The sequence below is a fragment of the Chrysemys picta genome, chromosome 9, assembly GCF_011386835.1.
Source record: "Chrysemys picta bellii isolate R12L10 chromosome 9, ASM1138683v2, whole genome shotgun sequence".
Classification (NCBI taxonomy): Eukaryota; Metazoa; Chordata; order Testudines; family Emydidae; genus Chrysemys; species Chrysemys picta.
Genome location: NC_088799.1, coordinates 4,195,918 through 4,222,498, shown reverse-complemented (window position 1 = coordinate 4,222,498; position 26,581 = coordinate 4,195,918). Strand labels below are relative to the sequence as shown.

Genomic DNA, 26,581 nt, shown 5'->3' with positions numbered 1-26,581 from the left:
TGCGATACCGAGGAATGGCTGTAAGAATTTGGGGCATTAGCTAATGGCCAGGCTTCATTGTAGCTGGAAATGAACGGAGACTCTGGCTGATTCTCTGTAAGCAGCACTCCGGGCTGTGCATGTTTGAGGGCGTCCTTCTGCAGCTTCTAGAGCCTGAAGTGTAAAGCCGAAGCCCGTTTGTCCAAATCCCGGGGATAAGAAACTTCCTTGTATGTGAAATTAAACCATGTACCCGCTAACTTAAACCCTCTTATACCCAAACCTTATTTTATCAGAATGCTGTTCATGTCCCTAAAAAAAGGGTTCTGTTGTGGTCTTTGTTAAAATCAAACAAAATAAATGTTATCGATGTGTCTAAATGCTCACGTATGCTTTGTATGAACAAATATATGTGTGTAAATACACATAATGCACGAGTGTTTATGAAGCATGTATGAGACTATATGATATGTGGGTATATAAAATAGACCAGAAATATACAGATAGCTGGGGAATAGACATATTTTATCCCTGCTGTTTTTTCCCATCATGTGAGTAGTATGATCAGTAAGTCCAGTAATAGAAGTGGGGGGTGGGGAAGAGGGGCAGGTTGTGTTGAGTATTTCTTCCAATCAGACCTTGATGCAGTTCATCTTATAAGCAAGCACATGTGTTGTTTCACAATGACAAACCACAGTCTATTTTAAATCTTCTATAACCCTCTGTTCTCATTTATTTAAATTTTTAGCCTTTACTGTCTTCCGAATAGACAACAATGTTGATTATAAGCAGCCAATTTTACTGAAACCGGAAACATTTTAATAGTATAGCATAAGTTAGTTTTGCATCTAATCTCTCTGCTTGGATATTAATATCTTGCTGTGTTATATTCATATCAAAGCACCGTGGGCAAGGGGTACAAGGGAAGCACAACTGGAAATAGGCTTGGCAGAATTCATTTTTTATTTTTTACAATTTTAACAGATAATATCTGCGTTTAATTTTAAGCATTTTTACTTATTTTATCGATTTACATTTTCAGTGGCATGAAGTTGTGGGAGCGTCGGACAATTATGTAAGGGTCTCTAGGTGCTCAAGCAAGTTCTGCAGATTTCGATTATTAGCAATGGAAATATTTTTTTGCCCGTTTGGGTGTTTATGGTGAAATCAATGTTTACACATATTTACCGATTTACAAAAAAAATTGATTTCTTCCAAGCCTAGATATAGCCAATGAACCATTTTCAAATTATATTGTTGTTTATCTATTATTTGTGTTACTTCTATTATAGTAGTATCCGAAATGTGCAAGGTGCTGCACAGACTGAATTATTTGGCGAGGGGATTGTGCCTTATACGGAGCATGCTGAGAGAGACTGGGATACAGATGATAAAGAATAATAGGAAGACCAGACAGAAAGCTGACAAAGTTTGACTACTAGTGTGACAGGTCTTCCAGGGTGCAGCCTGGATTGTGTCCCACCAACCTGGGCTCCCTCTCACACTGTGATGTTGCTGCTAAGCCACAAACTTCTGGCAGGTGCTTCACTTACACAGACAGGGACACACTCAATTGAGTTACATGAATACTTCTCCCAGCCATGAACCAACAACACAGAGGCTCCAGCCAATTCCCCCCAGCTCCCCAGCCTTGCACCCCAGGGCTGTACCGGCCTGCCCTGGTCAGAAGCCTGAGCAGTGTAAGTTCATTAAGTTCAGCACATCTACAAAGGGAAGTGAATGTTCACCAGCCTTTGTACCCTGAGCCGATTTCCCAAGCACTTCAATCAAATCACACTGTTTTAGGTAAAATATAAAACAGATTTATTAACTGCACAAAGATCGATTTTAAATGATTATAAGTAGTGAGCGTAGAGATCAAAGTTGGTTACCTAAGAGATAAAATAAGTTTGCAGTCTAAGTTCTATCAACTAAATAGGATTTGACTCAAGCAGTGTCTCACCCTGAGAGTACAAGCTGGTCACAGATCTTCAGTACACAGGCTGGAACTCATCTCCAGCCTGGGACCACCTTCCCCTTGTTAGTCTTTGTCCTCCAGATGTGTTTCCAGGTGTTGAGTTGTGGGGGGAAAGTGAGGCCAATTGATAATGTCACTTCCCCTCTTTGATAGTTTCTTCCAGCTTGCTGGAAAGACCCTTTGCTATGATGTGAGTCAAGCAGTCTCCATTGTCTCCCTGCTATCTCTGAGACGTCTCCACTGTATACAGATCCTGGGATGGTCCTTGAGAGTGTGGATTCCCTTCAGTGGGCCATCAGCGTGTCTGCCTGCTCCATTGTTGTATCTGAAGGGCTGGTTGTGGGTGTTCCCAACCGCCAACATATTTCAGTAACACACACATAGCAAAACTTCATAACTTCCCATACAATGACAGGACATACAATCCAACAGGATATTAATGTTCAACAGATCAAGACTTTTTAAATGGTAGCTCACAAGGCATACTTTGTACAGAGTATATCATAATTATATGACAGTGTTGAATATGGGGGTTCCAGGGTACTGTTTTGAGGTACAGAATGTAACACCTAGTATAGACCCAACACTGGCCTACAGACGGTGTAAGGGAGTAGGAGAGTTATGATGCCCAGGCTTGGAATATTTAGGCAGAGGAAAAGGGGGTTTGAAGAAGTGGCCATTCTGCCACTGGGGTGCTGCCCCACCCAGGAAAGGGAGCAAATGAGATCAGAGTAAAATAACATTCTCCTGATCCCAATTTGAAGTGCCATTCACGGCGGTGAACTTAACAGACTGGCTCTTCCGCTAGTGTCCTGGGCTGTGAAGTCCACATTGCACTAGTCCAGTGGTTCTCAAACTAGGGCCGCCGCTTGTTCAGGGAAAGCCCCTGGTGGCAGGAAACGGCGGCCAGTACATCCCTCGGCCCGCGCCGCTTCCTACAGCCCCCATTGGCCTGGAGCGGCAAACTGCAGCCAGTGGGAGCCGCGATCGGCCGAACCTGCGGACGCAGCAGGTAAACAAACCGGCCTGGCCGGCCAGGGGCTTTCCCTGAACAAGCGGCGGCCCCAGTTTGAGAACCACTGCACTAGGGAACGCCAAAGCAGCATCTGAGACTCCACTGAACGGTCCACCGGCCACAGCACAGAAGGGTATGTCTAAAAGCTCAGCTGAAGCTGAGTGCCCTCCCTAAGACGTTGACCTGCCTTCATGGGTGAAGATGAAGTTTAAAAGGATGAAACTTTCAATAAAGCCAGGGGAGGTGGAGCGTTACAGACAGCCTGAATTTGGAAAGAGAGGGACCAGCGTTTCTATTTGATGCTTTAAGCCTGGCTGTATTCTGTGATCATGAATCAGTTTTAGTCAGACAAGTACAGTGCACAGTGGAATAGTGAGGTACTGATTTTGGAGGCTGGTCTGTTGTCTGATTTAAGTTTTACATCAAGTAGCCCCGGGCGAAGTAGACTAACTTTTTTTTTTTTTTTTAATAAATGTCAGCCCTTTTGTGGGAGAACATTTTGCACTGGTGCAGTGGTAACTACGCTGCATGCCAAGAAACACCCAGTGCCCAAAACTCCCAGGGCTAAAGCAACATTCCTTTCTCTCCCTCTTCGTTCCCATCATATGAAGAAAAACAAAGCTTTGTGCTCTGCTCTCCACGACAGGCAGCTTTGTTGTCGGAAAATGTTGCCTTTGCAAGGAACATGCTGCACAGTGACAGAGCAATCCTGAGTGCTTGTGAAATTACCACTGGGAAAATGTCATTTTAGAGTGAGATTGGAAGGGATTCTTCCTAGGAGAGCGGGATAGGCGGTACTTTAAAAGTCGTACTGCTATTAAGTTCCATCTTAGCAGAGCCATTTCCCATAATAGTATTTTTCTGTTTTTGTTTTGCTGATGAAAATGCAGCAAGCCGGTAATCTCTAATGCACAGGGGAGCAGGTAGGAATGAGTCTGGCTGGAAAAAGGTTATGTAACCGTTTTAAAATATATATATATTGGAGGGGTAAAAGAGAGAGGTTTGTGCCTTGCTGTAGCAACTTAAACTACAAACTACGCTCAAGAAAATGAGGTTTAGTGTAGGCAGGTTCCCTGGAAGCTTCCTCCACACAGATGTGCCCTTGCCCCACAATCCTCACCTCCCCGCATTCTGTTCCCGTCCTGGTTCTCCCCATCCACACACCCCCTCCCCCCATTACAACTTCGCTAATGTCTCTTGAGCCTAACCTGTTCCAAAGCCGGGCTGCCTATGCACGGCTCTGCCAATGCCCCTTGCTCCTATCTTACAATATACTTCTGCTTTTCCCCTTCGAATTGTGACCTGCTCATATGTGATTGGGGTCTAAACCACCCTCCACTTTCCTGTTAAGGGGAGGTCTGAAGGCCCCCAGCCCCATTCAGTGTCAGATAATGTTGCCAGAGTGGCGAGTGGCCTTCTAGAAACTTACACGGAGCTAGCTTACGAAAGGGAATGCCTGTTGGTTCCTATGGGAATGTTGGCTCTAAGCAGAAACATAAGTTAGGAACATTTCCTTGAGGTCTAGTGTAGATAAGTACCCATCCTAGGGGAATAATTGTGAAAGCAAGTTATGGACATGATTTCCCACTGAAAAATAACCAGGCATGTTGTTTTATCTGCAATTATTCAGTACCTAAATATATTCCCACAAGCTGTCTAGGGACGGACCCAGGTGTGGGGAGTTCTGTGCATCTTGAACATCTAAGCCATATTTGTTAGCAGCATTATACAGAGAGTGTATAGACTGTGCTGGTTGTTTATTGATCCGTTTTGATGCTCTCTTTCTCATGCCAGTTGTTTTCATGAACCTTAGGTCTGTTAAGGTTTAAACCAAAAAACAACCAGAGTTTTTGGAGTGAAAATGGTGGTTCATCCAAATCACATCCTTCTCCCTTTTTCAAAGCCTCAGCCCCACTGGGCATAAATACTTCAGCTCTGATCCTCTGGGATGTCTGAGACACAGGAAGGTAGAGTTGGCAAAGAAAACCAGGAAAAGGGGATGGAGCACACGTCTCTAAAGCAACTCCCATTCTTAATGAGTCAGCCATTTTCTGTACTGTAGAATAGGCTCAGTTGGGACATCTCTTGGACCTTTTTGGGAAATGATCTTTTTCCCTCCAAGAAAAATTCGGACAAAACCAAAGTTTTCATTTTCGTCAAACATTTTCTTTTGAAAAAAATTTCAAGTTTCAGTTGAAAAAGGCAAGAAGTTCAACCTTATTTTCACATTTGTGTTTCCTGGGAAAGCCATTCTCCATCCAAAAAATAAAAAAAAAAGGATTTTGGGGAAAATTTTAGGAGATGGCATATCACTCTTGTCTGATGGGGGAAATATTAATGGCCCTGATTTACAGGTGGGGAAACTGAGGCACGGAGATGAAGTGATTTCCCTGAGGCCGCACAGAGAGTCAGTGGCAGAAACAGTGGCAGAGAAGGGTGTTAGACCTGAGTTTTGACTAAAGTTGCATGACGGTTGGTGGTTCTTTTGAGGGAGGCCCCGCACAGTCTGTTTCTCCTTAAAGGCAGTTAAGCTCTGCTCCATCATGAAGGTGTTGGCATACCCATAGCTGCTGCAGCCTGCCTCTGCCCTCCAGCCATTCTCTGCCTGGTGCGTGAGAAGGAGCTCTGCTTCCCTGTGAGGATCAAAATGGCAGCAGCGTCCTTGAAGAGATACCTCGTTATCTGGAACCAGCAAATGCCCTTTCTCCTCAGCCTGCTGCGTGTGAGTGTCCTGTCCCCAGAGGGTGACCTATAACCCGCTCCCCTTCGCTCGGGAAACACCAGACAGGTGCACTAGCTATTGTGCTACATGCTAAGGAAGTAGCCGGTTGGAGAGTGGGTGTGGAGTGCTGAAATTTTAGCCACCAGGCCAGAGCTAGCCCTCTTTGTGAGAAGCAAGAAGGCGCAACCTATCCAGATGCGTTGTCCCATTCAGAATTCCAGTTTACAGGGTCAGACCCAAAATATCCACCTGTCTGTTCTCAGGGAGCCCTCGCCAAGGTTTCAGTGGTACCGTTGGCTTTGCATGGAGTTTCAGGTGCAAGAAGACTCAAAATTTCAAAGTGAAACTGAGCCTGAACCATTAACTTTTACATGATCTACATATGTGTTTGCCTGAAACCTGAGTCCAGTTTGGGAGGCTCTTGGGTCCTTGCAAAATTCTGTTCTGTAAGGAAGTGGATAAACCAAGAGAGATTGCAACCAACCCTTTCCATCCTTCCCTACCAACTGACATGGAGCATGCAGCTACAGTGTTGGAATACTGTAAGAATCGAAGAAATAAAGGGCTAAATATTTCTTTCATCTCCATGTGTTTTGCAGACTCAAAAACTAAACAAACCACTCAACTCTGCACTTTGTTTAAAAAAATAAAATTCCTTAGCTTGCAAAAGAAACATGGCTATTATAACTGAAAGAGCTTTAAAGATCTATTTTGCTTTCCCCAAGTGATGCTTTTCATTTCATTCCTGCGTGTTACTCAGCTTGGACAATGAAAATAGTCAAGTTCCCTTTCTTTTCTCCTTGTCAGTTTGACACTGCGGTTTTCAGAGAACCTATTCAGGAAAGCTCTTCAGTGGGTGCTTAAGTCACAGTGAAGTCAATAGGGTTTAAGCACGTGCATAGAGTTGAGTACATGTTGAAGTGCTGCCAAGCTGCTGTATGTAGGTTTCTAACACATTTGAGTTCCAATAAGAGTTTTTACAACATTCCTGTTCAGATTCGGTTTTGTAAAATGGTTCGTTTGAAGAAAACCTCCATTTTTGATCAATACTGCTTGACTGTGTCCCTTTGAATAAGCTCTTTATTAAACGGTCACAACAAACAGGCGAGCATGGGACAGAAAAGAGGAAGCAAGAAATAACTGAAGGCTAGAGAAAATTAAATGGTGCAGAGAAGGGAAGCGTGGGAAAAAATCAGAATCTGGGCAACTCCAGCTTTTCACAATGATGTTACAGAAAAGAGGTGGATTTCAGAGCTAAAGCCTCAATTCACCTAAGTCCCTAAGGATCTGCGTAAGTCTCATTGAAGACTAAATATGGCTGGAATTAAGCACGTGCTCTTAACTGGCTGCTAATTGTCCAAGAAGGTGACCAATATGCTGTCTGTCTCGATGTATTATTTTTCTCATACCATGTTTTTTTTCTATACTAGCTTATTCCTTGTCTTTGTTCACTTAGGCCAGGTCTACACATAGTTTTTGTATCAATTTAATTATGTTGGTTAGGGTTATAATTTTATACTGATACAGTGAAAGTGGAACATCCCCTGGTGCGGACACAGTTTTACTGGTATAAAGGTGTTTATACTGGTTATTCTCATAAATTTGGTTTCCATACCTGTACAGTTAAAGTAGTACAAAAGCTAGTTTGTAGACAAGCCCTTACAAATGCCATCAAGCCTTTGTTTCTAACTTTCATAGATTCATGGAGTTTACAGCCAGAAGGGCTCGTTAGATCAGTGGTTCTCAGCCAGGGGTCCAGGGCCCCCTGGGGGGCTGTGAGCAGGTTTCAGGGGGCTGCCAAGCAGGGCCGGCATTCAGGGCCGGCTCTAGGCACCAGCAAAACAAGCTGGTGCTTGGGGCGGCATATTTTTAGGGGCGGCATGGCTGGCGCCAGAATGCTGCCCCTAAAAATGTGCCCCGGCCGCCCTAGCTCACCTCCGCTTCTGCTGCTCGCGTGCCATAGCGCGCGAAACAGTTGATTCGCGCGCCGCTGCTCCCCCCCCCAGGTTTGAGAGCCTGGAAGGGAGGGGGAGACTCCGAGTGGCCGCAGCGCGCGCGCCACTTCTCCCCCTTCCTCCCTCCCTCCCTAGGCTTGAGAGCCTGGGGGGAGGAGGCAGGGCTGGGGATTTGGGGAAGGGGCGGAGCTGAGGCGGGGCCGGGGATGGGGTAAGAAAAAAATGGGGGGGGCGGCCAAAATTGTTTCTGCTTGGGGCGGCAAAAATCCTAGAGCCGGCCCTGCCGGCATTAGACTTGCTGGGGCCCAGGGCAGAAAGCTAAAGCCCCACTGCATCGGGCTGAAGCCCGGGGCCCCGAGCCCTGTCACTCGGGGCTGAAACCAAACCTGAGCAACTTAGCTTCATGGGGACCCCTGTGGTGTGGGACCCCAGGCAATTGTGTTGCTTGCTACCCCCTAATGCTGGCCCTGGCTTTTATATGCAGAAAAGCAGTTGTTGTGGGACAGTGGGCCTTGGAGGTTTTTATGTCATTTTTGGGAGGGGGCCTTGGAAAGAAAAGGGTTGAGAACCCCTGCGTTAGATCCTGTTTGACCTCCTGTATATCACGAGCCCTTAAATTTCACCCAGTAACCTCTGTATTGAGCCGAATAACTTGTTTCACTAAAGCTTTTCTTCCAGGGAGCCATCCAGGCTTAATCTGAAGACATCAAGAGGTGGAGAATCTCCCGCTTTCCTTGGTAGTTTGTTCCAGTGGTTAATCAAACTTGCGCTTAACAATTTGTGCCGGGTTTTTAATTTGAATTCGTCTGGCTCCAGCTTCCAGCCGTTCATTGCCTTTCTCTGCTAGATTAAAGATGCCTTCAGTACAGAGGTTTTCAAACTGTGGGGTGTGCCCCCCTACGGGGGCGCAGAAGAATTTGTTTTGGGGGGAGGGAGCAGTGACGGTGGCCCCGCGCAGTGGGACTCAGGGAGGGAGCACCACCTCCACCCCTGACTCACCTCAGCAGGCCACCCAGCCTTGCGCGTGTCTGTTTTTGTCTGAGTGGGGAGTGGAACCAAAAATTGTAACTCAAAGAGGGGGCTCAGCGCAAAAAGGTTGAAAACCGCTATGCTAGTACCTGGTATTTTCTCCCTGTGAAGGTACTTGGACACAGTAATTAAGTCACCTCCCAGTCTTCTTTTTGATAAGCTAAACTGATTGAGCTCTTTAAGTCTTTCATTGCCAGGCATTTTATCCAGCTGTGAAATCACTTTTGTGGCTTTTTTTTAATCCCCTGTCCAAATTTCCAGCATCCTTTTTGAAAGGTGGATGCTCGAACTGTAGACTGTCCTTTAGTGTCAGTCCTGCCAACGCTGTATATCGAGACCAATCAACTCCCTGCTCCTGTGAACTAGTACCTTGTTTATACATCTAAGGGTAACATTAGCTCTTTTTTAAACAGCATCACACTGGGAGCTGAAGTTGAGTTGCTTGTCCACTCTGACCCCTAAATGCTTTTCATGGTCACTGTATAATGTAAGTGATTGGCTCTATAGAAAATTACTGTGACTTCTCTGCTGATAGAATTTTGTTTGGAGGGACTTTTAAAATAAGGCTTGTTAAGCAGTTATACTGTATACAAGTTTCTTATCTTGACCCTTATCGGTTCGTAGCTCTGGACAAAACGTGATGGTGGTTCTTTCAAAAGTTTACAGCTGAACAGTGACTTAACACAGCTTTGAAACTTTACTTTGCAAAAGAAAAATGCTGCTTTCCCTTCATTTTTTAATAGTTTATGTTTAACACAGAACTGTGTGTTTGCGCTTCCCTCCTCCCCCTGGTCTCTGCTGCTACCCGATAGCATGTTTCCGGTTCCAATCGAGGTACATGGTTCACTGGTCAGTTCGTAACTCTGGTGCTCTGAACTCTGAGGTTCTACTGTACTAGATTTATAGCATTTTGTGATTATATATATTGGAGGTCATTGGTTACTGTTTGGTTGTGGGTCCCATTAGAGGTGGATGCTGAAGTAGCCCATATCTAGTTTTAGTTCCCAGTTATTCTGCAGGCAACATACTGTGCAGGGAACATTAACTCAACTTAATGGCTAATTAAACATTAATTTGTGATGAGACTGGAGCATATTTTAAGTTAGTGGGGGGAATGGGCAAGGAAATGGGAAACTTTAACAGTGGCCATAATTATCAATAATGAGCCCTAATGGGATTTTTATTAATGCAAAGGAAAAGGTTGTATTCCTTGCTCCTGTGAAGTTAGCTACAGTCACCAACAGTCTTGCTGGTTCAGGAGGGTTTTATGGCCGGTTGATGAGCTTTGTCTCGCCCCATGAATAGAAAGGCGCGTCGTCCTGCAGAAGACGTAAAGAAAAAGTGACACATTCCATTTTCTATTGTATATTCTGCTGATGAACAAAAACGTTTTGCTAATTCAATTTAATTCCCAAGGACGAGCGGTTGTAATTCCACCCGGAGAACATTAAATTGCCTTAATGGAAAAATAAACTAGTTTTATTCCTCACCATCCCATTTAGTTTTCAGACATCTCGATGTACCTTCTTAGCTTATTAATATACTTCTCAGCTCACTGCGGATTTTGCATCTGGTAGCACAGCGTACACAAGCATCCTGAAGTATTGGCAAACCCAATGTGCTGCTGGGTCTGTCAGATCCTCTGGCCAGTGTCAGATCCTTGGAAGCGCTTCTCTTTTTCTCCGTAGGCAGCAGCTTAACATGCTGCTCTCTCTCACTGAGCTAGGCCTCCAGAGGCAGTGAAGTGCGTGGCCCTCTAGTCTAAACCTATTGAAAGTGCTGTCCTATGGTGGAAATTAGATCTAGTGAGATTTGAGCACTATTGAACCTTAATTCTAGTTCAGCCTTGAAATCTGAGCCCTAATCCAGCCCAGATGCCAGTGTTTGCACCTGTTCACACTGCCCAGCCAACCCAGCGGTGGAAGAGCAAGACAGATACTGTTCTCTTCCGGGCATCTGTCACGCAAGCCCCGCTTCTGTAAGTGGCATAAGAGAGACCGTGGCTTGATTTCCAGCTTCTCATATGGAGTTTGCTGGGCTGGCAGTTAGAAATCGTTTCGTGCCGCTTGTACACTGAGCAGTGTGCCCTGGAATCATGGAGCGAGAGCTGATACAGACCCTCTGCGTTGTCATTTGTCGAGTCACTTTTCGGAGCCTCATTGTGCCGCAAGGCGTCTCCTGCATCGTTTGTAGCTGCCGCCGCAGCCTCCTTCTCAAACTAGTTTTCTCCCCCAATAATGGTGCTCTTGCAGCCCCAAGCATGCCATTCCGAGTTTTGTTGTCTTCTGTAGACATGCTTCTGTACCGGTTCTATGGCAAACGCTCTGGATAATCCGCCTTCAGCACCCGGCCTAGCAGGTCAGTAGGAAACACGGTGGAAAGCACAGATTCCCTTTAGCTGAGCTCTACCGGTGAAGAGCGTTTCAAGGGCAGAAGCTTTCTTTCTCCTCCCTTGCTGGATATGCAGTCCTGAGTCCCCAGAGCCAAAGGTTTCTTTGGTGACCTCGGAAGCAACAACCAAACCGCACCTCGGCTGCTTGCAGCGCAGGGGCCCAGTCCCTTAGCGTTAGGCCCAGAAGCTCCTTGGAAAGCAATGCAGTAGTGAGGGGCTCTCTGGCATGCCGTTCTCCTTGCCATCTGCCATGGTGGCTCAGCTCCTTAACACATGAGGTAACTAACTGGCCAGTTTTGACAGGATCTGGGCACCATCTCTAGGTGTGGAAACGCAATGGCTCCTTGCCCACGAGTCGATCCTCATCACAGCAAGCGATTTCGGCTCAAGGCCACTAATTGGCCATGGAATTACATCGGATGGTTATTTGGAGCTTGATAGCATGGACAGGCACGTCTGTTCTTCTAATGTGCTCCGTCAGGACCAGGAAATTTGAATATGGAAAACGAAAGAGACATCAGGGTGGCCTAGTTGACAGAGTACTGGCGGAGGCCTCAGGAAGACCAGGGTTCTGTTCCCAAATGACCTGCTTGTGTGCAAATCACTTCCTCTCTCTGTGCCCACTTTCCCTTCCCTCTCTTTTTGTCTGTTGTCAACTTAGACTGTAAACTCCTCAGGGCGTGACGGCCTCTTACTATACTTACAAACAGTGCCTAGCATGGGAAGGCCCTGATCTCCGGTGAGACTGACAGGTGCCACTGTGATACAGATCATGAATAATAAAGACTCTATGCCTTTTTTCCCCCCTCTTTCTGTCTCAAAAAAATGTCGGAAAGACTATGTGCCAGCCCTGTTGCCTCTAGCATAGTGTGCATGCTAGGGATTTTATGGCCTACACTGTGAATTATGGCCTGTCCGTCAGAGATGCAGACTGGTGGACATTCAAGAGGGAATTTCCATGAATTTGCCTGAATGACCTTGCCTGTAAATGTTCGACACTCTGCCGCTTCTGTGACCTGTGAGGGGCTTCTGGTCTAGGCCTCTGGCTAGGGCTCGGTGGGGGAAGCTTCTGTGATGAGGAAGAGCCTAGTGGCCCTGATATGGTGGTTGCAGCCTGCCAGTTGCAGTCAGCTGGTTAGCTACATCGTCTATCAACTCACAAACCTATAAGGAAGAAGGTGGCTGCCTGGCAGCGTTCTGTGCCCCGACGCTTGCTGAATGGATCAGTATTGTGAACTACCAGGGGGGTATATTGCGCCACCAAGACCCAAAGACATCCCGTGGCATTGGGCGTGAATCCAGAACGCGGCTGAACCCGGCCGTCAGAGGAAAGGCACCGACAAACACATCCTACATCCAGGGTGAGGTTGTAGGCTGCTCATGAAGGTATAGAAGTAGCGCCGTCTTAGCCGTGCTTAGCAAATGATTCTATCACTCACCTGTCTGTATGCCACAGCTATACCACATAGCACTTACCATGCTGGGCATCTTCAGGCACCGCAGGTTAGCTGGTTAATCCTCACAATGCAAGAAGCCCGTAAAAGGATTGTTACTTCCATTTTTATGGGGGAAACTGAGGCACAGAGAGCCAAGCTCTCACAGTGGGTTTGCACTGGAGCTGGGATTGGAACTCAGAAGCACATGGCTTCTAGTCCTGAGCCCCTACCGCCGCCGCTGACTGTTGTTCCCTCTGCCTCCTGAGAGGTTATATTTATGTCACGGGCCATACAGGGGGGCAGAGATGCTAACGGGAGCCTTGCCAAGAGAGGCATCTGGCACTGTTATTTGGCTGGTGCTCTTGTTATTATTCATGGGCTGTTTATGGGGCGAGCGGTAAAGTCCACCCACCGCCCAGAGAGACACTGGATGGAGCGCAGTGCCGAACGGTGCCCCGTCCCCCAGCCCCGTGCCCCTCTTTTCCATCCTTTGGTGGCACTTTCAACCAGGTTCGGCAGATGGAAGAATTTAGGGGGAGAGACTCAAAAGCGCTCAGCATTAGCCGAGCTCTACTCCCACTGATGTCAATGGGCGTTTTACCCATGACTTCCATGAGAGCAGAGCTAGGCCAATGCCATTCTTCACCCCTCATTGGTGTCTTTTGTTCCAAGAAAACCCAGCAAAATAAATCCGGTAACGTTGTTTCACCTGAGAGAGGGAGAGAGAGAGAAATCAAACCCTAACTTCTTTTTGCTTTTATCCTTCCTGTCATCACAAGACTAAAAAGGATAGTCCAGGGCTGGCTCCAGCCGGATGGAACAGCAGGGAAGTTCTGTTCTATTAGATCCCTGATTCAGCCACGTCTGTTGAAATCACGGCAGTCACATCTGCTGAAACCTCCCTTCATTTCGGATTTGTTTCAAAAGCTCAATCTCGCCATTTTTAAAGGGCACCGCTGCTTTTCCAACCCATCCCTGATGCCTGGAACAGCGATTTCACATCAAACCTAGCCTCTTGGATCCCCACCCCGCACGCAGGAGTCATCTTTTGACTTCACATGCCTGTTTGGCAGGGCAGCCTTCCCTGAATTATTTTAATGTCTATTTGGGGATTTGCAACAAAACCTTTGCTTGTGTCTTTAGGTTTGGGGGGAATACCCAGTGGCAAATCTGCCAGGTGCTTTATTTTCCTTATGCCTTGGAGGATGCCTCTTTCTGTGGGTTTTCAGCAGCAGCTGTGGTGTCTCTCCGCACTGCGGATGGCTTTGGTAATCTCGGAAATAAGGGCTGAAGAACTGTATAGCCAGTGCGATGAGTAGCGAGGGGGTATGGTGTGGAAAGGATCCTATGGCTGGCCGTGGTGTCATTGGAGAAACGTGGCACAAGAGATCAACACAACCGTCAAACTGGACTGCGTCGAGTCTGAATCACTGGTGAAAATCTGTTGCGCTTGCTCCTTGTAGGTACAATAGGTGTTAAAAAGTCAGCCAGTTGGCATTTCCCCCAGAGTTAAATAGGAGGTAATTGTGGTGACTATGGGGCATACCTGGGGAAGTGTTGTATACATGCGAGGCACACGGTGCTTTCGACATGTGGGACTTTGGCTGCACGGGGGCTCTGTGCCACACACACACAAGCCCAGTCCCATTTGCAAACCAAAAATAGAGAGATTGGGGGAGCAAACTAGGGACACAGGTTTCAACCCCATTGAAATGCATGGGATTGGGAGAGACGTTTTGGAAGGACAGACTGCGGAAACTGATCTATATGTTGTGTGTGTATATACTGTATGCATTGAAGTAGCACCTACAGAGGCCAGCCAAGAGCAGGCGTGCAAAGCGCTGTACAGACATACAATACAAACATAAGAACGGCCCTACTGGGTCAGACCAAAGGTCCATCTAGCCCAGTATCCTGTCTTCCAACAGTGGCCAATGCCAGGTGCCCCAGAGGGAATGAACAGAACAGGGAATCATCAAGTGATCCATCCCCTGTCGTCCATTCCCAGCTTCTGGCAAACAGAGGTTAGGGACACCATCCCTGCCCATCCTGGCTAATAGCCATTGGTGGACCTATCCTCCATGAATTTATCTAGTTCTTTTTTGAACCCTGTTATGAGAGACAGTCCCTGCACCAAGGAGCTGACAATCTAAACAGACAAGGCAGATGATTGGTGGGAGGGGAAAGAGAGTCACAGAAAGGGGAAGTGACTTGACCAAGGTCACATAGCAGGTCAGTGGCGGAGCTGAGAGTAGTCTCCAGGTCTCTGAACTCCTAGCTCAGTTCCCTACCAACTGGACCACGATTATATATGAAATATCTCTCCTCTGTAGGATTCCGAGTCTCCCTTCTTTAGCTGTAGTTCTGTCTAAACCTAGTGCCAACTTGCCAGCCTGGCAGCTAGCTTCATTTCCTGCTCCTACCATCCCAGTCCGTGTGTGTGGTTTACCGGAGACTGCAGAGCTTTGCAGAGACGTGGGGCAGGATGCGAGCTGGTGGGAGCAGGTGGAAGAGCTGGATGTGGTGCCACTTACGTGAGATTGCACAGCCACCCCCAAAGCGCCTGGCTGGTCCGACAAGTACTGCCCAGCTGCCTGGCTTCTGTACCCTCCTCCTGTCTGACCCCACAGTGTGCGTCTCCTGCTGTCTCCCCCTCATAGCTCCTCTGCTCTCTCTCCCCCAGTGCAGTGGCATTACAGCTAAGGACCCTTCCTTTTCACACACTGCTCCTCTGTCCCCTCACTGGCGGGACCCGGCTACTGCAGATGGATACGACATTGATCTGTCACAGTGCTCCGATATTGCAGGCGCAAAGCGAAACCAGTGTGGCATAAGCAGCTCTGGGTTACATCGTTTGTTTCCACTCGTTAGCGATGCCCTTTCCTACCTCCATCGCGGCCCAGCTCTGCTCTGCCACTTGTGGGTCATAAGGTCATCAATAACTCGTGGAAACAAATGATGCATCCAGAGCTGTCCTAGTGTATCCAGTACACGGCGGATACTATTGTGTATGGGACACAGAGCATTGTTCTGGGTCAGTTGTGTGTGCTTTAGGGTAGGCTCCATTTCCTTATTTTGTTTTGCTCCCGGTTGTCTGCTCAGGGAAATCACTGTGCAGTGCGCTGCACGGGAATAGCTGTCCGAAGTGTTTTGGCCGCTTCTGAATGGAGATCGGCCAGGAAAGGACTGTGAGTGACTTTTCCCTGCTAAAATGGCCCTGAGGACTTAGGAGATGATGCAGCAGGTACAGGTTTGTCATTAGTGCAGGGCGATCCAATACCGCTGCGCGTCTGGGAGAGGATTTCTTGGCTGCTCTCGAATTGAGAAAGCAACGGGTGTCCTGAAGGAGTCATTCTGATGCACGCTGAACAATTCCACGCAAGAAGCTGGGTTAAGAGGATGGGAAGGGCGCACGGCTGAGCGTGCGTAACCTTGACTCTGCCCTCTTGCACGTGTGGGTTAGGGTAGCCTTCACTCATGTCATTTCCCAAATCAGAGCGATATCCTACGTAGCCTTCCTTAGGCGCAGCTCGGGGTTTGAGTTTATTGCAACGCTCATTAAGCTGCTCGGGCAGGACTTAGGCTCCTGCCACTTCCTTTGTCATTTTAGCCCTGCGTGGACGGGCAGGTGCCGTGTGGGCGGGGAGAACAGAATGGGGGAGATCCTGACCCTGTTGAAGTGGATAGAGGTTTGGCCCTTGACTTCAATGGGGTCAGGAGTTCACCCCATGACTCCAAAGCTAGCCTCCCTTGCAGATGTGTTCCGGTGGCGGCAGGCAGGACTTTGAGAGGCACTCCCATCTTCTCCCTGCTCCTGCAGTGTAGCCGGCCGTGGCGATGGGTCGCCCACCCCAGGACTTGAGGCTCTGGAACCCAGCGACCGGCCCAAGTTGCTCTGGCAGCAGGCGGTCGAAAGCTTGTGCACCTCGGCTCTCCAGGGCCAAGCGTGGCAGCTTGTGCTCTAAGCGCCAGCAGCGAGTGGGGAATGGAGAGAAGAGGAAAGCACAAAATAGAGGAGAAGGAGAGAGTCAGAGAGAAGATGGAGAGGAAAAATAAAGGAGTTGAGTCTGCGTCTGTGTTGGGTGAGGGGCAGGGGCAAGGGAGAGAGGGGCTTGAAACAACCAAAGGCTGGGAACCCTGGTGATCTGGGCTGCTCTGTATGAACCCGTTTGTAGGACTGGGCCTTTTACACCTACAAGACGCACAGGAAATATTGCTCTTGCTCCTTCCTTGCGACTTACGAATCCTGCTGGGAGCAGATGCCCTGGGCTCAGTGGCGAGGTGGACTGTGGGGCAATCAGTGCACTTGGTCATGCCTCATGGCCCACCAGACTCCCCTGGTGCCCTCTGCCCATCTCTCCCTACCGGGAACTGCTACTGTGCACTGAGAGCCAAGCTTCCAGTCCGGCTTCTCTGGGCTGAAGGCTCTAGAGCGAGTGCATCTCGGGTCCTGATACGGACTCGTGGTGGGTGCTAGGAAATGGAAATCAGTTTCCATCCGAGCAGAGCAGGGATCGGCAGGGCTGGGGACGGATTTATGTCACAGCTGCTGGGAGCCGTGCACCAAGAATTCACTCGCTGACAAACAAGTCAGGCTAGTAAGGCTCACTGCTGTTCTCCCTTCAGGCTGACCGAGATCAGGGGCATGTGGAATCTGCAGAAACGCTCACAGACAGGCGTGGAATAATTTATCAGGCCGGGTCGGCTTGCCTGCATTGCCTATTACTTCGGCTTGGTCAGATCAGGGGCAGCGCCTGCTTTTTTACCACTTTTCCAGCTGGGTGGATGACGGTGAAGGGTCACCCAGCGAGTAGGCAGGATGGAAGTAGAGTACCAATGCCGCTGGCTCCCAGTCCTGTTCTCGCTAACTACTCGATCTCATTTAGACTGTTCCTAAAGACCGGCAGCTGTTCGAACACGTTCTTTCTAAGGACCTTAGCAAAGGTTAGGCATCATAAAACACTATGGCCAAGGCATGACAAAGAGCATTAGAAGGGAAATCATTTTACCTCCTATTAAAAGTTAGAATGAGGCAAATTTGTCCCGTGTTTCTCAACACAACCACACCCATGCCACCCTCCGCCTTCTGGCCCGCCAGAAGCCAAAGTGCTATAGGAGGTGGCATTTTCCAGGTGAGATGTAAAAGAGGGATCCTGATCTCTCGTGGCCATTATAGATCCCAGGGGCCTCAGTGCAGGATTGTTAACACCATTGTCCTGTCCAGATTCCAAACCGGGCAATGGCATTCTGTCTCCTCCAAATTCCCTTTGTGGTATCAATTGGATACCGTGTTCTTCCTTCCATCTTGACCTTACCCATTGCTTTCGTGTTGTTCGGTGCTGTTAAATGACAGCCATTCCAGGGGTGGGGGATACGATTCCCTTGCAAAGACAGTCCCAGATGCTCTTTTGAATGCCCATGCTCAAACCATCGCACCAGGCCTGCTGCTAAAGTATAGCTGCCTACTCATTCATGCAGCACCCTCCAAATTGATCTAAGATAATTTCATAAGCCTTAAATAAACCTTCCAGAAACCATAGGGGAAAATGCAAATGACAGATTAAAAACTAGACTCAATCCTTTTGCAACTCAGTTGTTCCCCCCCCCCCCATCGTCCGCTCCCCCTCTCCTATGTCCAGTCTGATTACGGTAGCGAGCTATACAGGTCTGTCTCATCTTACGCTGGGGTTCCGTTCCGCGGTCAGCGCGTAAAGCGAAAATCACCTATAGTCAAAATGACATTGAGTTCAATGGCGGGCGGAATCGCCCGCACTACAGGTACAGTATTAAAATTGTTATTTTTCTCTTTGTTGTTGTTTTTTTTTGTTTGTTTTTGCCGACTGCGTAAAGCTGAAATCGCGCATGTTAAATGCGCCTAAGCTGCGGCAGACCTGTAATATGTCGGCATGTTTATCCATGTGTCACCTGGGGCTCTGGATTTGTTGCCAGGGGGTGAGAGTATCTCCATGTGATGAAAATCAGAAACTGCGTGCCGGATTGAGCCATCGAAAGAGTTTGAAATCTTGTTCCTTCCTCGGCTAGGTAAATCCCGGTGAGAAGACGCTTGAAGAAAGACGATCCAGTTTAGATGCAGAAATCGATTCCTTGACCAGCATCCTGGCTGACTTGGAAAGCAGCTCCCCATACAAGCCCCGGACTCAACAGGTTAGTGTTTGAGCCCCTTTTTATGCCTATCGAACTGTGTAAACTTTGAGTGAGAATTCGGGACTTTTGGAGTCAACTTGCAAACCAGTGTGTATTCACTGGGAATACCCAGGCCAGTTTGTGTCTTTATAGCATCCAGATGTACCTGCCAAAGGGACAACAGGAGCAGTGGCTCTGGAAGGGGGACCTCTTCAGGCCCTACAGTGCAACTGAGCAGGCGTGTTTACGTGTCTGTGTGGAGCTGGCCAGAGGTGCCACCATAAAAATGGCATCCTGCGTCCCACGACTTCCTTTCAACAATAGCCACTGAATTAAAAACCTGCTCCAAAGCACGTTTTATCCGTCGCTCCTGGCAGCCTGACCCTGCTGTCTGAATATCAAGCTGTGTTCTTTTCGCTTTGTTGTCTAATCAACGGCAAATCTACCATCTTCATGCTTGGATCATAGCACAGCTGTCAGTGTGTTTGATAAAGCAGTAATACAGAATGGAACCTTGCGTCCTCCTCCATGTCTAGATCTGGGCTGCAGGGCTGATTTGTGTCCCTATGATTCTGGGGACACCCAGGAAGCAGATCTGTGCATGTTACACGATTTTTTTAGCACCTGAAAAATGACACAGTAATGGCATTTCAAGGGGATTGTTGATGTGGCATCCAAAGACATCCCAAACTCAATAGTCATCCATCTAGTTGGACATCTCTTTTACTCTCTCTACTTACCGTCGCCATCATGTATTATGTATAGATGTGTTTCTACACATGTTTATGCAACTGAGTGTATACAATATATATATATGGAGAGATACGTATCTGCTAGAGCTAGAAGGGACCCTGAAAGATCATCGAGTCCAGCCCCCTGCCTTCACTAGCAGGACCAAGTACTGATTTTGCCCCAGATCCCTAAGTGGCCCCCTCAAGGATTGAACTCACAACCGTGGGTTTAGCAGGCCAGTGCTCAAACCACTGAGCTATCCCTCCCCCCATGTTTAAGTGACGGTGACTCTGATTAACCCCACAAAAGTAAGAAGAATCAGCATTAGCTGATGCAGATGGTTGCGCTGTGCGAGGTATTGGTCTGTATTCCGTTGCAATCGTTTCAGGGTAGGGGCTCTGCCTCTTTACCCATTGCCATTAACGACCTGGTAGAGTTAGGGCTAGCCTTACCGCGGCGTATTGGGTAGACACTGCGCACGCCCAGCTAACACCGGTGTAGATAGAAGCATAGCGGTGAAGCACAGCTTACGTGAGTGGATTGCCCATGCCTGAACGCCGGGCCATGTAACTTCTACGGCTCCCGACACACCCAAGAAGTGCCTCCCATGTCTACACTACTGTGTATAGCAGTTTAGTGTCCTGCTGCCTCCTCCCCCCCCCCCCCCCCCATAGCCTTTGCCCACTTCCTACCCCTGCCGGAGCCTTTCACTGCCACATGGCACCCCATGCGCCGCCACCAGTGTAGACAGGGTCTTTCAGCGCTAAAGTCATTCTACCATACGGGTGGAAGTTACAAACGTGCTCAGTGCTGACCTGACTTTGCTCCCACTGGAGTCAACGAGAGCGTTCACACTAATGTACGGGGAACGGAGTGAGACCAAGTTAAGTGCTCTTTAAAATCCCGCCCTTAGGGTCTGTTTGCAGAATTATGGGTGTCCTGGCTTTTTTGCTTGGTTTAGATCCTGAGACAACCTCATGAGACGCGCGTCTCATTTTCATTGTAGCTGCATGGAGACAGCGCTCATACGTGTTTACTGCCCATCCTCTAGTTCAGGGGTTTTCAAACGGGGGGCCACGAGCTGTCAGCCTCCACCCCAAACCCCACTTTGCTGCCAGCATTGATAATGGTGTTAAATATATTAAAAAGTGTATTTAATTTATAAGGGGGGGTTGCATTCAGAGGCTTGCTATGTGAAAGGGGTCACCAGTATGAAAGTTTGAGAACCGCTGCTTTAGTTCCTTGCAAACAATCTAATTCAGGGTACTCTACCTAAACTGTGGACATCATGACGTAATCAGGGTTTTGGTCCTTTTTCTAATGTCAAGAGTTTCTTAAGATGAGTGATGGAAAGTTACAACGCTGCCTTTTGTAACTGGAGTTGTGTTCATGCTCTAATATTCTGTATCAAATAGTTTGTATTTCTTTTGTTTTTTATTAGGGTTTTTTGGGGGAGCGGGGGGGAGGGTTTGGGAAACACTTTCTGGGGTTGAAACAATGTAAGAGGTTTACTCTTGTCCCAATATATCCTTCCTCTGGACTCTGAAATAGTGTGAAAAGACTATGATCTTGCATTATTTTGTTCCCATATTTTAAATAGGTCCTGGTGGTAGAAATCCCAAATTCAGATGCCACCCTATACAGATTTATTTGGGGTTCTGTAGCATTCGAATATACAGCCCTAGTTGTAATGGAGCCATGTAACTTATTCCAGTTTATAAAGTCGGCAGCCCTGAGATCTTGTATCTCATTGGTAGTGTGTATAAACTCGCATTTTTCATGTGCAACTAGTGCACAGTTTTCTGCCTGTGATTACGGTGAGTGGCTCTGTAGATTTATCTCTTGGAGTGTGTCTTCACTGCACCGTTAACCCGGGCTTTTACTGGCCTGGCGGTGGTGAGTTGGTGCGTGAGCTCCACTTTAACGCGAGCTGGAGCCTGCCCACTTTTGTGGCAAGGACGTATGCAAAATCACTCAAGTGCTAATAGTCCTCCAGTGGCTTCCCACAATTCCCCCAAAGGACAGATAAGTTCTTTTTGCAATTGACACAAATGATTGGGAAGGAATCCTGGAGTGTATTAGCACAAGGAAGCACGGGACATGCCCTCGGACACACACAGGTGAGTGCAGAAACAATGAGGACACACTACCCCAGGTAGAGCTCTTCTGGGGGGATGCTCACCCAGAGGGTAGGCTCACCTGGGTTTTTAGACCTGGGTGCCAATCACCTAGACTAACTGTGCAGTGAAAACGGGCCCCTCAAGTCTAGGAATGCTGGGGTGATTTTGCGTAGTGTGTTTGCTACTACAGCTAGGCACAAACTGTGTGGGTTAGAAGCAGCGTTTCAGCTTCGATACGGAGTGACCTTTCTGTTGTTCATTTTACGTTACACTTTTCAGTATTTATTAATGTAATTGTGTCCTGTGAAAAATACAATTACGCCAACTATGAACCACAGCTGCAAGAAAAAGAAAATGCTGGAGTTGAATGTGTCATCTGCTGTAATCAAAAGGTACATGAGTAAATCCTCCAAGGGCGGAAACATAATGCAAGCCTTTGATGTTTGCCTTTATTTGATCTGCAGTAAGGATAAAAAAAACTAGTGACTCACTTGATAGCCTTTAGTAGGATAATAGCCCGGGCTGCTAATTGTGAGGCCGCTCATCAGTAAAGCAACGTAGTTACTGGCTCAAGCCTTCACTTACCATCTCAAATGTGCCAGGATAATGGAAGTAGCTAGGAAAAGGGAATTAGGGGTGTCTACATGGGTCCAGTTATACTGGTATAATTAAACCACTATAGTTGGACTATATAAGGGAGTGGGGGGGACCCATTCAGGTATAAGAGTGGGGGTTTTTTCATCTTAGTTTAAACCGCTTCCAAAGAAGCATAACTTAAACTGGAAAAGGCCCTTTTATACTGGAATAAGAGCATCCACAATGGAGGTTATACTGGTATAACAATAATAGTTTAAATTCACACCCTACCTTATACCGGCATGACTTCCTGTGTAGACAAGCCCTCAGTCTCCTGTGCAAGTTTCTGATTTCAGAGGGACATTGTGAGTAATGGCGGCAGAATCTGGCCCTAACTATGTAACAAAGGTTCATCTCCTGTTGCATGGAATTCCCGTTCAAAAAGCACCTGTGGGAGACACCCTTAGATGCAAATCTGTAAGGTGTTTGACTTGGTATCGCACAACATTTTGATTAAAACACCTAGAACGATATAAAATTAACATGCACGCATTAAATGCTTTAAAAATTGGCTAACAGATAGGTCTTGAAATATAATTGTAAAATGGAAATCAATGCCAAGTAGGTGTGTTTCCAGTGGGGTCCTGCAGGGGCCAGTTCTTTGCACTACGGTATTTAACATTTGTATCAATAAGCTGGAAGAAAACAAAGTTAGCAGAGGACACTAAAATTGGTGGAGTGGTAAATAATGAAGAGGACAAGCCGCTGATTTAGAGCGATCTGGATTGCTTGGTAAACTGGGTGCAAACGTAGATTAATAGATTTCAAGACCAGAAGGGACCAGTATGACCTCCAGTATAACACAGGCCGCACTTTTCACCCAAAGTAATTCCTAGAGCGTAACTTTTAGAAAAATTCCAATCTTGATTTAAAAATTACCAGTGATGGAGAGTTCACCAGGACCCTTTGTGAATTGTTTTAATGGTTAATTACTCTTGCTGTCAAAAATTTGCATCTTATTTCCAGTCTGAATTTGTGTAGCTTCAACTTATACCCGTGATACCTTTCCCTGCTAGATTGAAGAGCTCATTGTTGAATATTTCCCCCATAAATACCTATAGATTGCAATCCAGTCAACCCTAACCCTTCCCTTAGTTAAGCTAAATAGATTGAACTCTTTGAGTCTATCGCTATAAGACATGCTTTCTAATCCTTAGTCATTCTTGTTGCTCTTCTCTGAATCCTCTCAGATATAGCAACCTCCCTCTTGAATTGTGTGTTCCAGAACTGGACACAGGATTCCAGCAGCAGTCACACCAGTTCAAATAGAGAAATTAAACAACCTCTTTACTCCTACTTGAGTTTCCCCTGTTTATTTCTCCCATTAGCTCTTTTGGCCTCAGCATCACATTGGGAGCTCACATTCGGCTTATCCACTGCTACCCCCAAATCTTTGTCAGAGTCACTGCTTCCCAGGATAGAATGTATGGCTAGGACATCCTGTACATATAGCTACACCCTTTGTTCCTAGATGTATACATTTACATGTAGCCTATTAAAATGCATATCGTTTGCTTGCACCCAGTTTACTAAGTGATCCAGATTGCACTGTATCATTGATCTGTCCTCTTCGTTACTGACCACCCCAATTTTTGTCATTTGTGGCAAAATTTATTAGGGGTGATTTTGTTTTCTTCCGGGTCATTGATACAAATGTAAAATAACATAGGGCAAAGAACTGATACCTGTGGGATCCCACTGGAAACACACCTGCTTGATCACAAGTCCCGTTTACAATGACATTTTGCAACCTATCAGTTAGCCAGTTTTTAATCAATTTAATGTGTGCTGTGTTCATTTATATTCTAGTTTTTTAATCAAAATGTCATGAGGTACCACGACACAAACCTTACAGAAGTCTGAGTATATTATATTAACACAATCTCATAAAAAAAAAAAAGAGATCAGGTTAGTTTGACAGGATCTATTTTCCATAAACCCATGTTGATTTGCATTAATTACATTACCCTCTTTATTAGTCAAGTTCTGAATCAGCTGCTGCGTTATATTGCTCAGGATGAATGTCAGGCCTACAGGCCTATAATTACCTAAGATATCCCATTTACCCTTTTTTTTTAAATTGGCACAACATTAGCATTCTTCCAGTCTGCTGGAACTCCCCCGCAAGACTTGTTGACAATCAACATTAATGATATAGCTCTTGGATGTAAGTTATCTGAACTGCTGAATTAAAATTGTCTGACTTTTGTAGCTTCTGTTTAACATTCTCCAGAGATACTAGTTGAATGAAAAGCCTGTCATCACATGCGATGAGACAATATCTTCTGTTTTTTCCCCCAAATAGGGAACAGAAATATTTATTGAACACTTCTGCCTTTTCTACATTTTTATTGATAATTCTACCACTTCCATTTAGTAATGGACTAGTACCATTGTCAGGATTCTCTTTGTTACTAATATATTTTTTAAACGCCTTATTATCCTTAACTCCTCTGACCGTAGGTTTTTCCTTGTCCCTTTGCTTCCCTTATCAATTTTCTTATATAAACAATACACATTTAACACAAATGAATGTACACATCTAGGAACAAAGAACGTAGGCCCTACTTACAGGATGGGGGACTCTGTCCTGGGAAGCAGTGACTCTGAAAAAGATATGAGGGCCATTTGCTGAACATGAATTCCCAGTGCAATGCTGTGATCAAAAGAGCTAATGTGATACTGAGATGCATAAACAGGAATATTCAGAGAAAGAGTAGAGAGGTCATTTTACCTCTCTATTTGACAGTAATGTGACTGCTACAAGGAATAGCATCAAAAAAGGAATACAAGCGTCATACAATAGCTTCATACAAGGAATACTTTCATTTGATGTGCTTTGAGCCAAATCTTGATCCTGTTGAAGTGGACAGCACGGCTTCCAGTGATGTCGGTAGGAGCAAGATTTGACTCTTAGGTTGGTGACTCTTAAAGTAACGCTCAGTTGTAGTGAGCACATCAACAGCTTGCGGGCATCAATACTGGTATGTCCTCAGAGTTTTGAGTCAGCTGGCATGCAGGGGTAACCCACATCAGCACTTCTCTGGTGGTGAATTTTAAGCTCTGGTTTAAAAAAAAAAAAATGAACTAACTCTTATCATCTGAAAAGTGTCCATATTCAGGGCTGTCTTGATGAGTATGCTGGCTGAAAATTTCCTGAAAAAATAGCTTTTACAAAGGTGTGAATTACCCCCATTCATCCCAACGAGGTGTTGATTCTGAAACCTAATGATAATGATTTAACTGCTTGTAATTTTTAGCAGCAACATCCAGCTTCCCTGGAATTATAGATAGAGCATGATGTTGTGGGTGAAGGATGAGTACCACCACTCTATTCCAATAGCCCTGTATCTGGCCTAATAGTAAACCCCCAAATTGATTTTTTTTTTAAATACAGAAGAAAAAGAGAATCTCTTAAAATTTTTAGCAGGGATGTTGCCTTGCCTCTAATGCCCTGGGAGCTATTTGCGGGAAATTCAGGCAGTCCTGAAATTCCTATCTCCAAATGCAGAATTGCATCAATCACTTGAACTGCCTGTTTGGCAGGTGCTTTGATATGTGTCCTAGAGTTAACACTCTCCAGGGGTTTTACTATTGCCATAGTTCTCATTCCAGCATCTACGTTTTCCCTGCACACCGAGACACGTCTGCAGATTATTATGCATGGGGCAGGTATGTTCACAGGTACCTTGGGTGTATGTATGAATTTTCAGACAGTACTTTCAGCCCTGTGTATATTTGGATCATGGCCTATCTCTAGAGGAGAGAAAGTCTACCTTTGCTCATGAACTCCAGCCAGAGCAGCTAGCTAACTGACGCTGTTCTGATTAGCAGATGCTTGAAGCTGCTGCATCTGTTGGTATGTATTAGAGGTTAATCCTTTTGATGAGAGCATGTCTGTTAAGATTTTTTAATTTTTTCCCCCAGATCCCAGATTATCAGATTGTCACAGATGAACCAGATAAGAGTGACCTTTATGTAGTAGTATTCCCTCCTGTTGTACTGTTGCCAATGTGACAATAAAGTACCTCTATCCCATCTATTATTTTTTTTCAAATGCAAAATCAGGTTCACAAACCCCTTTTCCCCCCCGCTTGTGAAATAGCATTTCATGCTTCAGATCCGCTTCATTTTTGCGTACGTGTTCGGTTACAGATTCAGAGGAAGCCGAGTGTATAATATATTGTGTTTTATAATCTAGGCTGTCATCTCAAATTTTGTATGTGGATAAGGATAAATATTGACTTTGGGAGCTGTGATAAAAAGTAAATGGTACCTCATAAATTATTATTTTTTTAACTTCTGCATTCATTATGATTTTGTGGTGAATGGTTTAAGAGCATGTCCCTTGCCTTTTTAAGCAGCACAAGGTATCCCGTATATTGTCAAATTTTGTTTCATAGCTTTTATTTTTCAGTGGCACCAGTGTACTCTTCATGATCC

General features: G+C 46.2%; 1 protein-coding gene across 19 annotated transcripts in view; it reads left to right on the top strand.

Moving 5' to 3' along the window:
- Positions 1-26,581, top strand: part of LPP (LIM domain containing preferred translocation partner in lipoma) — a 438,751-nt gene that overhangs the window by 221,978 nt on the left and 190,192 nt on the right. For all 19 annotated transcript variants that reach the window (XR_010590535.1, XM_065557534.1, XM_065557541.1 and 16 more), the window contains one exon: positions 18,549-18,671. Coding sequence is in view for 18 of the 19 variants with exons in the window: in XM_065557534.1 (XP_065413606.1) it covers positions 18,549-18,671 (123 nt within the window). In the remaining variant the exon portion in view is untranslated. The remainder of the gene's footprint in view (positions 1-18,548; positions 18,672-26,581) is intronic.